This window comes from Pteropus vampyrus, unplaced genomic scaffold (genome assembly GCF_000151845.1).
Source record: "Pteropus vampyrus isolate Shadow unplaced genomic scaffold, Pvam_2.0 Scaffold144, whole genome shotgun sequence".
NCBI classification, from domain to species: Eukaryota; Metazoa; Chordata; class Mammalia; order Chiroptera; family Pteropodidae; genus Pteropus; species Pteropus vampyrus.
The window spans coordinates 1,417,210-1,430,902 of NW_011888925.1; the positions used below are offsets into that span (position 1 = coordinate 1,417,210).

At 44.8% G+C, this 13,693-nt stretch overlaps 1 protein-coding gene across 1 annotated transcript in view; it reads right to left on the reverse strand.

The window, feature by feature from the left end:
* LOC105297985 (Ca(2+)-independent N-acyltransferase) overlaps positions 1-9,171 on the reverse strand; it is an 11,225-nt gene extending 2,054 nt beyond the window's left edge. Inside the window, exons 1-4 of the mRNA XM_023535816.1 lie at positions 9,058-9,171; positions 8,235-8,322; positions 7,107-7,215; positions 1,583-1,738 (exon numbers count right to left, since the gene is read on the reverse strand). Of these exons, the coding sequence (XP_023391584.1) occupies positions 1,583-1,738; positions 7,107-7,215; positions 8,235-8,322; positions 9,058-9,148 (444 nt within the window). The 5' untranslated portion in view covers positions 9,149-9,171. The remainder of the gene's footprint in view (positions 1-1,582; positions 1,739-7,106; positions 7,216-8,234; positions 8,323-9,057) is intronic.
* Positions 9,172-13,693: the final 4,522 nt, after the last annotated feature.

Here is a 13,693-nt window from a genome sequence, read left to right on the forward strand (position 1 = left end):
GTTGCACCATCTGTAGAAGGCACGGCAGAGGACGGGGAGCTGGATGAACGGCTTTCCCGAGAAGCCTCTGCCTTGCCCTGCTTCTGACCCCCACAGCCGCCACCTCTTTCTTATAAAACTCTTGGATCTGAGTCTTGCTTCCCTAATCAGTCTTCAGGAATCTTCACAAACGCGTGCCAGGCACCACTACGTGTAAGCGTCAGCTCCATGGTAGGGGCTGTCACGTGGCTCCATGACAGGCCACCGCAGGGGCACAGGTGAGGCCAAGCAGACAGAGGTCTGGCGGGGGCGCATTCCAACCAGCTTCCACACAGGGCCACTCTGCCTTTTTATCTACTCAAATATTGGCATCCTCATGAAGGGTCTGTTTGAAAACAAAGTTCCACAGCTTTGAGAGAAGAAACGTCTGAAAGCTGTTGTATTGTCATACTCAGTCCTCAGAGGAGACAGAGGCTCCGAGGGGGTCAGGAACCCACCCGCGGCTAGGGGGGCAGCAACTTGCAACCAGGACTGTTTCTTTGCCGACGTGTGTACCCTCCCCCTTTGTAAGCTGTTTGAGAGCAAGAAATGTCCCTTGTTCTTTTCCTACATATTAAGAGAAAAATCTGCCGATTTCAAAAAGATGGCAGAGGGCAATCAGCTTTCGGGAACAGAGATGGCAGAAGTCATTTTTAGAGAAAGATCTGCTGGGGAAGGTGGGGACGTAACGATTAATGACCTCTTTGGTGACACGAGAGGGAGTCTCCTGGGAAGGAGAGGGGCGGATGTGATGTGAAGCCACTTCTGCTTTCTTCACGTGGGCTCCCAAGAAGGTGCCAGCAAGGTGAGAGGCTGGGCCAGCGGAAGCGGACGGCACCCGGGGGTGAGCACAGCGAACAAGGCGTGGCCACCACCAGTGCCCTTCTGCCATTTAATCTTGAATGGGCAGAACGTGCTCAGGACGCAAAACACACAGGAATCAAAGAATGTGCCGTGAGGCCCCTGCCCTCCTTTGCTCTTATGTCCCCGCAAGTCTCGCCTCCCGAGGTGGCCTCTGCGACCAGTGGTTCTCGATGTCCATCTTTGAGTTGCTTCCCATCCCGGTGCTGCCATCTTCTATGATTTCGTCCTCCTCCTCGTCACCAAACCTCCAGCCAATCGAATTAGGCACCAGTTTAACCTCAGCCTTGTGTTAATGCTGCCTGAGAAATGAAAGCAGAACAGCGTCCGCGCGGAGGGTGGCGGAGCCGGGCGACAAGGTGAGGGTGCAGGTGCCGAAGGTGATGAGGCAGCCGGAAGCAGCATTTGGGGACAATAGGAAACAAGTGACAATCAGAGTGCGTCACTTCCAGGGAACCCTAGGGAATGTGAGGAAGGATGTGGAGCTGGTGTCAACACAGATGGAGGCTCACGTTCTTGCAGTTTAAAAAAAAAAAAAGGATGGTCCGGGCAGTCGGGGCACCTGGGGACACGCAGTGGTGTTTAGTAGACAGAGACCAAGCTCTACCGCATAGTAAATTAAGGTCCAGGAATGCTCGGGGTGTTTTATCGCTGAAGTAAGGCAGCAGTTGAGGAACACGATAATTAAGTGCACTTCTCTTACTTTGCTAAACTTAAATATCAATATTTTGGGAACGTGTCCCCTCTTACTTGGGGGAGCCAGGTGGACCACACAATCGTCTTCCACATAGATGGCCCAGTGCTCGTAGCCAATGCGAAAAATCTCAATCAGGTCTCCGGGCCTGGGTCTTGGTTCTCCCTGCGATGGAAGAAATATAATAAAATAAACCGCACACGCCCCAGGAGCTCCAGAGACCCTGTTTGGGGACGAGCTACAGCTCAGCCTGAAGACATAGCTCCCGTCACAGAAACCCAGGCTGGAGAAGCTCTCTGCACACACAGGAACAAAGGACCCCCGCCCCCGCCCCCGCCCCTGTCCTGCTATCGCTCTCATTATTAAAGCCAGCGAGACTAACTGTGCCAGTTAGCAATGCAATGCCGCTCAGCTCCGGACGCACCCTTCGCAAACGCTCTGCGCTGAGTGACGGAACTCCTTGAAGCGTTTCTCCTTGAAACTGAGCGTGGTGTTCAGCTTTCTCAATAGAGGGCGCTACAGGGACACTGCGAGAGGAAGGGGCTCTCCTGCGCTGCGGGGCTGCTGGGCATGTCATCTGGTGGAGCTCTGCCTGCGCCCAGAACCCTCCGTCCCCATAACTTCGCAGCCTTGGCCTGGTGGTAACCTTTCTGGGGCCCTCTTGGCAGAGAAATCAGTGCCCCAAAGCCTCCTGCCCCTACTGGCCTCCGGATTCCTTCCGCAGTCCCCTGCATGGCCCGCCTGTGGCCCTGAGCTCCCCCCCACCCCACTGCATGCCCACCCTACTGCATGCCCACACCACCAGCAGCTGATAGCCAGCTCACCCCTGCAGTCCAGAGGGTCGCCCTGGCCTAGCAACTGCAGACCAGCTCCGGCCTGGCCAGACAAACCTCCTTGCTATCCATATCTCCCCGACAAGGTCTGAACACTTTCCACATCTCTCCTTCCTCGTCCCTGGGAGACCATATGAGTTTCCTCGTACCTTAACTTAAACTACTTTTGTTTAACCCACTGTGTGGCTTCTGTCTCCTGACTGGCCCCCGACTGCCCATACTCTGCCTTTTCAAAGAGGCCTGGCAGAGAGAGGCTGTTCATCTGATAGACACTGTGTGTGAGCACAATACAGTACTGAGTGCTTAAGAGCTCGTTAAGAGTGTAGGTAGATCTTATGTTAAGTGCTCTCTCTACAATTTAAAAAGGAAGGAAGGAAGGAAGGAAGGAAGGAAGGAAGGAAGGAAGGAAGGAAGGGAAGGAGGGAAGGAGGGAAGGAGGGAAGGAGGGAAGGAGGGAAGGAGGGAAGGAGGGAAGGAGGGAAGGCAAGTCTTTCAAGATAAGGGTTGTGAATGGGAGGAACGGGAAATGAATAAATGTGGAAAGGGGTCGATGGGAAATGAAGAGAAACAAGGGATGAAGTGGGGAGCATTTTTAAGATGGGAAAGACAATAGCACGTGTGACTTCTGGTGATGAGGCTCCAGCAGAGAGGGAGACATTGAAGATGGCAGAGAAAAAAAGAGTAATCAGCAGCAAGGGGGTCCTGGCAGCAAAGTGGAAGAGACCAAGTTCAAGAGCACACTGAGAACTCAGCAGTTGGCTTTCAGATAGAGAGGCCAGGAAAGGCCTTTCCCAAGAAAAGACATATATCAGTCCGCTCGGGCTGTCATTCAAAATACCACAGACTGGGTGCCTCAAACAACAGAAATTTATTATCTCACAGTTTTGGAGGCTGGAAGCCCAAGGTCAATGTGCTAGCAGGGTAGGTTTCATTCTGAGGCCTCTTCTCTTGGCTTGTAGGCATTTGCCATCTTACTATAAACTCATGTGACTATTTCGTTGTGTGCGGGGAGACAGAAAGAGACAGTAAGCTCTCTGGTATCTCTCCTTATAAGGGCACTCATCTAATCCTAATGGATCAGGGCCCCATCTTTTTAACCTTCATCACTTCTTACTCCAAAGAGACAGCTGTACTGGGATTAGATTTTCAACATGAGTTGGGTTGGGGGACACATACATTTGGTCCATAACAGCACATATGGCCTAGTTTCGAAAAACCAGGGATGAGCAGTTAAGTGCAATCTAGTGAGTGCAAAGGCCCTGAGGAAGGAAAGACTTGGGTCCATCGGAGGTTCAGGAAGGAAGCTGGGACAGATGGTACAGAGTGAAGAGGGGAGGGGAGTGATACGAGATGAATTTGAAGATGATCTATGGATAGAGAGAGTAGAAAAAAAGGAGAGCAGGTAGCTGGGGAGGGGTGGGTGGATCTATGTCCATAGTCAGCAATCTCTAAGGCCTCATCTAAGGAAAAGAGCTGGCTGGCATTCCTCACGTGCTGGGATGTCATGGTTCATTGATCTCATCTGTCCTATCTTGGCATTGATTCACCCCCGTTACATAGAGCAGTGAGTAATTCTGTGTATTCTATGTATTTTAAAGGATATATACATGGCTTGGTGAAAGCGGCAGAAATAGGAGTTAAATGATTGAAGGGATGCATCTGGGGCCTCAAAACGGCATGGGAGAACAGGCGACATTTGAGAAGGTGAAAGTAAACACCCATCAAAGATACATGCGCAGATCTCAATCAGGTTAAGGTAAAAACAGAACAGTTTGAAGAGACACATCATGGCAGGTTTTTGCCCAAAATCCTAAAAGAGAGGAAAGTGAACGAAACCATGTATTAATGTTATACAAAATTTCACACAGGAAGCTGGTGATGCTGCAGCTTATCGCATTGTAATGTAAGTTCTTTTCTTCCTACTTCCTCCAGTAGCCTGTGAGGACCTCGGGGGCAAGAACATCCTTCCAGATCTCTGAACAAAAAATCCGTAGAGAAGCAATGCTATATACTCCTTATTTTGCCATTATCAAGTAAAATCCTAGACATCGCTTCACCACATTTTGCCAGTAATGATGAGTCCTACAGGTCTGCTTTTGCTTATGATGTTATCGAATGAGATCCCAGAGCTTAACCTGAAAAATGCAAGTCTGTATAAATGTCTGTTTTAAAGGAGTCCTCCTAAGGGGTTGAAAGTTGATGGCCACCCTGCAGCTACAGAGGCAGCGGTAACTTTCTGCATCATAAAATGTGCTAAAGAAGCTGATCTCATAAAGTATTAAATTGAAAACATTTACAAGAATCAACCCTGTTATACTGTACAATGTGGAGGTTTCATGAATAGTCATGTTAATGACTTGTTCTGTTCTCTATTAATATAAATCAGTGCTTTAGAATATCTTTTGAGCAAAATGGTCTTGAAATATTCTAGAAATCATAGTATCCTGTGGAAATACCCATTAAGAAGAAACTGAGATCCTTATTGGTGGTTGGGCTTGATAATTCATTAGCCTGGTAATAATGCTGGAATTATCGACACCACTATATTCCTAAACAGTCCAGCTAAGACCTTCTCTATCATATTATGAGAAATAAAAATGTTTGTCAGGGTTAATCTTTTGCTACAGAGATCAGGTTGCTATAGAGATCAAGAGTCTCACCTTATATAATTGAGAATAATGCAATATCACAGTGAACCCGTAATAGTAATTGTAATTGTAATTGTATAGAATAGTAATTGTAATAGTTGACTTCTCCAACAGATAAATATAAAAAATCAATTGTATTGTCAATTACTAGCAACAAACAATCAGAAATTGAATACTTTTAATTTCAAATTTTCAAAATTGAAGTTGTAAATTTTTGAAAAACTCTTTCAATTGTATCAAAATTATACAATATTGACCAAAGATCTGCAAATCTTTCAAAAGATGTGCAAGACCTGTACACTGAAATATATAAAACATTGTTGAGAGAAATTAAAGATCTAAATAAACAGAATGCCTTGTTTATGGTTCAGGAGACTCAATATTGTTTAGATGCTAATTCTCTTAAACGTGTGATATAATTCCAATTAAAATCCCAACAAGCCTTTTGTAGAATCCGGGATAGCCAAAATTAACTTTGAAAAAGAATAAAGTTGGAGGGCTAACATTACTTGACTTCGAGAATTATTATAAAGCCACAGTAATCAAGATCGTGTGGTAGTGGCCTCACAATAGACAAATAGAATCAACAGAACAAAGAAGAGACCCACAGGTACATGGATAACCAATGTTTTACAAAGATGAAAAGACAACTCAGTGGGGAAAGGAGAATCTTTTTACAAATGATGCTGAAACAACTGGATGTTCCTAAGGAAAAAAATAAACTTTGATCCATACCTCACACCACACACAAAAATTAACTCGAAATGTATCAAAGACATAAGCGTAAGAACTAAAACTATAAAATATCAAGAAAATAGGAGAAAAATCTTTGTGTTCTTGGGTTAGGCAAAGATTTTTGAGAACAATAAAGGCATAATTTTGATAAATTAAATCAAAAGTCAAACTTTTTTTCAAAAGATATGGTTAAGAGAATAAAAACACAAAACACAGACTGAGAGAAAACAGTGCAAAGCGTTTATCTGATGATGTACCTGTACGGAGAATTTCTAAAGAACTCTCAAACACACAAACACACAAACCAAGAGGAAAAAAAAATGGGCAAATTTTGGACACTTCCCAAAGAAGATATATATGGATGGCAAAAAAACCCAAAACGAAACAAAACAAAAAAACACACATATGGAAAGATGTTGAACATTGTTACTCATGATACCTACATATCGGTTACGATAGCTAACATTAAAGAGACTGACCATATCAAATGCTGACAGGGATGTGGAGGAACTGGAACTCTCACGCAACGCTGGTGGGAATGTGAAACGGCACAACCACTTCGGAAAAAAGTAAGTGACACATACTTCTACCACGTGATCTACGCATTGTATTCCTCAGTATTCATCCAAGAGAAAACATATATCTATACAAAGACTCGTACACAAATGTTCATAGCAGCTTTATTTGTAATAGCCAAATGCTGGAAACCACCCATCAACAGGTGAATGGATAAGTAGTGGTATATCCATACAATGGAATACTCCTCGGTAATAAAAAGGAATGAACTACTGATAACTTGCAACTACATGGATATAACTCAAAATAATTATGTGAAATTATGTGAAAGGAGACACACAAAAAGAGCACATATGATTCGATTCATATAAATCTCTAAAAATGTAAACTAATCTATAAGTGACAGAAACCAGACCAGTTGTTGCCTGGAGATGGGGGCAGAGTGAGGAGTGTGGGAGGAGCTTACAAAGGGGAAGAAAGAAAGGTTGGAAAGGGTTGGAGACAGTCATTATCTTGGTTGTGCTGATGGTTTCACGGGTATATACATAAGTTAAGATATATTCAACTGTATATTCTAAATATGTGCAGTTTACTGTTTGTCATTTGTCAGAGTGTCGGTTAGCAACAAAGCTCAATAAACAGCTCAATAAAGCCCTTTTTAAAAAATGAAAAAGATGTAACCAACATCTCAAATCAGTGTGCAGTTTGACCTGCCACACAGCCTAAATAAACTAAAATACGGCATGTAGAGAAGTCACTGGGATGTTAGAGATATGTATTAAGGATTCTTGTGATACTCACCTCAGCTGTTTGCTTGGTTAACTTGCCTGCACTCCTGGACTTCAGGGCTGAATCTGACTTTGCTCTCTTCTCGTTGAGTATGGTCTCCGAGTTGATGACCGGCTTCTCCCTAAATGAATTTTGTGACCATATAGTGAATAAATAACATTGCTTCACAATTATCGGAAATTCTATACTACATCATATTTGTGATTTGAAGATATCTTTCAGTTTCGAGATTCTTGGAAATATCTCTCCTGAAGTTTGCTTCTGTACCACCAGTCACACAAAGCAACTATCGTTTGCTGATTTTTCAGACAATTGTTTTAAAATGCTAATGGCAGCAATGAGTAGCTTTTAGAATTTTTTTGTTTGCTAATACACTTTTTTAAGTGTTTATCAAAGTGACACTTGCACATAGCTTTATAAAAATGGTAACAGTACATAATGGCTCTTGTAATGAGATGCAACAGGCCTCTGCTCCCTCCCTTCTCACTCCCGGTCCCCCTGCCAGAGGCCAGCCCCTTGAAGTCTTGAGCTGCTTCTTCCAATAATTAGCTCCATATTTCTGAGAAATCTTTTTGAGTCACAACACCGTAACTGCAAGTGACGTGAAAGAAATTAGTATATTTTGCCCCTTGAAATAAAATGTTGCAAGAGAGGACCGAAACCGAAGGTAAGAATATGCTTTTTAGAGAATAGAGTGGAATATACTGGGGACAGAAAGGCCGGGGTTCGAAACCTGGCTCTGATACTTGCGGTCCAACCTTGAGTTAGTAAATTAATCTATCTGAAATCGGTTCGATTATCTTTAAAAGAGATGACAATATTTGTCTCACAGAGTTGTCAAGAGGGTGAAATGAAAAAGCACACGTACATTTCTGGTACATTACTAACCCCATGCTTTAACTCTTCTCCAATGGATAGTGAATGGGGGTGGGGGTAACCCCCATTTTCAGTATAGCTCTTCTGGAAATTTTCAGCCCCTCAGAATTTTAAAAAGAGGCAAACCATGTTTATAATGAACGTGAATTGAGGAAATTTACAAGAAGATTGCATCATTCCGTTAGTGAGATCAGCTGGGAAAGTCAGTCCTTCAAAAGGCTTCTACCACCCAAAGACCTAGTCCGTCCATGCAAAGAACCTTACCCCTGCTGGATGCTGCCCTGTTCTAATGGACCCTGTTTTGGCTCCTCGGGCGATAGCTGGACCAACGATTGAGATCCCACAGATTCTCCTAATTCAAGAAAAACAAAAAAAACAGTGCTATTTAAATCACAATTGCCTTCCATGGGGTTGAAACTTATCAAAGGATTCAAACGAGCACCTTGACAGCAAAAGTGAGCTCGGAGCTCTAGTCTAGAACTTTGCCAGGCTCCTGGTCAGCCTTCAATCAATTTTTGGATGAATGAAGGGGATCGTGGGTATAGATGCTGAAGAGGGCTCGGTTCCTCCGGGAGAGACTTTGGAATTCCCGCGGACAGAATCAGGGAGAGAGTGAAGTTGGAGTTGCCTCTATCCTAGATCACAGAAACCTTGGGACTAAACCTGACGACAGAAGCTTCTGCAGAGCGAGAGCCGTTCTTTACCTGCCGCGAGCTGCCACCTCTGTCCCGCTTCCATCTGAAATACAGTGGGAAGGTAAACACCCAAGAGGGTCCCCGGATGCCTGCCTCGCTTTGATTAAATTAACAATAAACGATCATTCCGAAATATTCACTCATTACGCTTAACAGGCATTGGGCACAACCAACAAACATCTACAAGAAAGAGCCTTGAAAGCAAACGTGGGGACTTTTCTGGGGGCCAGACGGCCAGCTGGTATCTGGAGAACCACCCAGGCTGGTACCTGGAGAACGACCCAGGTTGTTCCCCAACCGCTGCTCGGTGGGGTGGGTTCCCATTCCGGCGGGGCCAACACTGGGGCACAGCTGCATGTCGAGGAGCAGCTGATTGTCATTTGGTCCCATACCTGCCGTTCTCGAGGTGAGTTTGCGGTGGCTCCCGCGGAGCCTAAAGAGGTGGAGCCGGCCCCTCCTCTCGGCGGCGGGGCTTAGGCCCATCCCGCTGTCGCGGCTCCGCAGGTCCCGGGGCCTCACAAGGGGCGACGCGCCAGGCCAGTTCCCAGTGGGCGCGGCCCCAGGTCCGCGGCGCCGCAGGGTCCAGGGCGCTGGAGCAGCTCGGAGCGGAACCGCGGCTGGGGAGCGCGCGGGGCGCAGCAAACGGCGGGGGCGCGCGGGGCGGGGCCAACGGCGCGGGCGCGGTGAGCGTGTCCCCGAGCGGGGAGAGCGCGACGGGGACGCCCGACGGCCCGGGGACCTGCGGCTCTGAGAGGAAAGGCGGGGAAAGGGGGACAGGAGGCTGTTCCAGGGGTGCGAGGTAACGCAGGAGAGTGTGCGTAAAGGCATCTGGTGTGGCTGGAGGAGCCGAACGTCACGAAGCGACAGATGGAGAGCGCGGTCGAGGCCGGGTCAGGAGGGCCCGGGGAGGCACACTCCGGACTTAAAATCTCGAGGGATTCAGAGTTTTCTATGTATTTTTTTACGTGTATACTTTATTATATATTTTCGTTTTTAATGTAAGTTATATAGAACGTGTACTATGGAATACATGAAGTTGTGGAACATGGTAATCAAATTTCTACCTACGAATACTCCATCCTCCATGAGAACCTAGCGTAGGTGCGCCTCCTACCTGTGTTCGTCCCTAATCCCATCTCCCTGCCAGATGTAACCTCTCTCCTGAGTTTTGTGTCTACCACGCCCTAGATTTTTAAATGTTTCTTATTTTTAAATCGTTTGTCTCTCTAAATATATGGTTTTGTTTCGCTCATTTGAAGTTTTATAAAAATGGTATCATGCTGTATGTCATCTTCTGCAAGCCGCTTCTTTCAAAGTTGATCCTATGTATAATACATGTTGTGTATAGATATGCAATTTGTTTTCTCGAATAGAAAATATTCTATTATGTGAATAAACCACAATTTATTCATCCGGTGATTAAGGTACTTTTTTTTTTCTTAAACCTGAAATGAGAAACTATTGAAAAGAACTCAAAATGTGTCCCGAGGTATGCATGCAAGAGATTTTATAGGACTTAGTGTAGGATCTATAGGATAGAGGAAGGTACGCAAATGTTCATCTTTGCAATAAACACTAAAACGGTTTCCCAACTGGTGATACCGATTCCACTTCTACCATGAAGGTATAAGAATTCTTGTGGATTTAAATCTTCAGCAACCCTTAGTACTGTCACACTTAATTTTCCCAGGTGAGTGGACGTAAAATAGTATTTCGCTTGTTTTAATTTGCATTTCGCTGATCACTAATAAGATTGAGACTTTTACATAAACTTATTAGCCATTTAGAAGACCTCTTTTTAAAATGCCCATTTATGTGTTTTGCCCATTTTTCTTTGCAGTCGTCTTCTTATTGATTTGTGGCGGCTGTTTATATATTCCTGTTGTATTTGTTTACACACATTTTGTTCCAGTTCATGGCTTGTCTTTTCACCTTCTTTATGAAGTTTTTGATGAAGTTATTGACTTTAATAAAGTAGAATTTATCAATCCTTTCTTAGCTCTCTGTGTCTTTTCATGAAGTCCTTCCTTGCCCCAAAGTCAGAAAAATATTCCACATTTCCTTGTAAAAGTTTCAGAGTTTCGTCTTTTTTTATAATCTACCTGGAACTGGTGTGTGCGTGTGTGTGTGTGTGTGTGTGTGTGTGTGTGCGTGCACGCGCGCGTATGTGTGTGTATAAGGCACAGATCCAATTTGATTTTCCCTATAAAAATAATCACATCAATAATTTCTCCTTCCCCAGTATCGATGACCAAGGCCACCTTTGTCAGGTGTCAGGCTTTCATGAGTGAGGAGGAATATTGTTATTCCACCCCACTGGTAAATGTATCTGTGTGCACTATCATGTGATATTAATTACTATATCTTTATGATAAATCTTGATATATGGATATCTTGAGGTTTTTCCCCTCCTTATTCCTCTTCAGGAGTTTTTTGACTATTCTTGGGCTTCGGCCCCTCCGCAAATATTTCAGAATTAGCTTGTCAAGTATTCTGTTGGCATTGTGATTGAAATTACATTGAATCTATAAATCACTTTGGTGGTTTTGATCTTTACGAATTTGAGCCTTCCAATCCATTACATACTATATCCCTCCATTTGTTAGGTCTTCAGCGACATTCAGTGGAGTTTTACAATCTTCATAAAGATCTGATCTTGAGTATATTACATTTCCCTCTATTCCTTTGGAAGCTTACACGTACTTATCATCCTTGAAATTTCGATGTGCATGCTTAGTCTGAAAGTGAGATCCTGGACGTCCCTCTGAAATGGATCCTAGAATGCTTTTTCTCCAATCTTCACCTCTAGTGCTATTTTAGTTCTGCCCGTTTTAGACCCAGAATTCACATTTTTTTTATCATTATCATTATCATTATGATATTATACAGACGTTTGTTTAGATTGCCTGTATGTTCACCGCTACCTTTGCTCATCATCCCTTTTTGTATCTCTGGCCTTCTCTCTGAAGTCTTCTTTCCTCTTCCTAGAATAGCCCCTGAAGGTCTACTAACGCCCGGTTGTCACGTCGCTCAGATGAGGCCTTCGGAGGCTCCTGTGGCATCGTGTGAAGAATTTAAATTTGGGGCCTTGCCCATAATAAGAGTTATTACTGGACATAACTTTTTACATCCTGGCCATAGGGCAGGGCAAACTTCTAATTACTAAACATCTGCTCTTCTTATCATCCCGCAATGCCCTTCCTCCCCTCTGAAGCCCCGGGCACCTTACCCCATCCTTGGCTCAGATGTCACACATACCTCATTTTCCCTTTTTGTCTAGGAACCTCTCGTGTATATGGGGATCTCTGACTCTCACATGCATGTGGGGGTTCCCATACGCATGTATGCAATTAAACTTGGTTATTTTCTCTTGTTAACCTGTCTCATGTTAATTTCATTATTAGACCAGCCAGAAGAACCTAGAAGGGTAGAAAGAATTTCTTCCTCTACCACAGTAAGATATACATCAAAGGAATGAGAAGTGTTGTGTCAGCCTCCTGAGGTTATGGGCGATGCTTGTTCTTTTCCCCATTTTACGATATTTCTGTCCAAATGATTCCATCTCTTTGGGGTAAAGAAGATAATTAAAAAGCTGGTTTTGTCCTATTTTTTCTCTCCTGTGATGTGTGTCTTCTCTCTCCAATTAAACCGGAAGCTCCTTGAAAGCAAGGTTGTTTGCTGCTCCAGCTCCACTTAATACCCACAGCACTCGGCTACGAAAAACGGCCACAGCCACTAAAATAGGGCAGAATGGCACCAAAAAAAATCGGAAGTGTTTTCTCAAGAATGTATGAACATGCTTTTAGATGGGAGCACCTTCATGCCTTCAAAAATACTGATGGAATATCCCCCATGTCCAGGCTCTGTCCGGACCGATTCCTGCACCCCCACCTCCACCGCGATGGTCGTGAGTAGAATTAACTAGCTCGCCACCCCTCCAGATTATACCTGCAGCCTCCCTGTCTTTCGCTATCGCCACCAGAATGTTCCCAATCATTTGATTCAAGATGCTGGAGTCACTTTGGGGGTCCCTTTTCGCTAGCTTCCCTTCTCCATCCAGCTGTCAGGTCCTGTCAGTTCCTCTGGCCTAGTATTCCTCTTAATTATCCCACCCTCTGTTCCAGGATGACACAAAACTGGTCCCTCGAGAAAGAGGATCCGTGAGAGGTTCCAGTGACCTAGAAAGGAATCAGATAGAAGAAAAGGGTGGAGATGTAAACCAAAGTAAGTTAACCTATGCAATAGTACCCATTCGAGATCGGGGATTGTGAAAGAGGCTGCTGGATTGAAGAATCGGGGAGTGTGGGGCACCTTGCGATCCCTTGACCATAGATTATGATTCCCGGGCTATGAATTAGTAATTGGCAGATATAGGTAAAATTGCCTCCATTATAATCTGCGGCCAGTTAGAAAAGTATGTGACTAGTTTGTGTTTGGGCCACAATTCCACATCTGCTAGGGGGAAAGACAGAGGAGGAGGAAGGGACTGAATGGGAGCCATAAACCATCCCTTGTTATAGTCATTCATTCTTTAAATACATTTTGAGCACTTGCTCTACGTCAGGCATTTGCTCAGTACTGAGGGTGTAAGAATAAATCTGCCCACATGGAACTTATATTTGGAGAGTTGGGGTAATGAAAAAACAAACATTAAATAAGTCTTCAATACACTATGATAAGTTATGATAAGTACTCTGAGGGAAAAGTACAGGGAGTGGGGAGCTGCTGTGGGGAACGCCAGCACCGGGGAGAGGGGAAATGTCCCCTGCCAGTGTCAGGGTCATCAACAGCACTCTCCCACAAGTTACCCCTCTCTCTGACTCAGAAAGATGGATTTGCCCTCCTCCACCCCCGACAGACCAGCAGGCACTAAGGCCCCCTCTTATTCTGAAGGCTCTCATATTCAACAAGCTCTGGGGGTGCTTTGAGCCCAACTGAGTCCCAAGCTGCCCCAAATCAGAGTCACCTGAAAAGAGAAATGAACTGCACCTTCCCTCAGCTGCCCCCTCCCCCACCACTGCAGGCCCT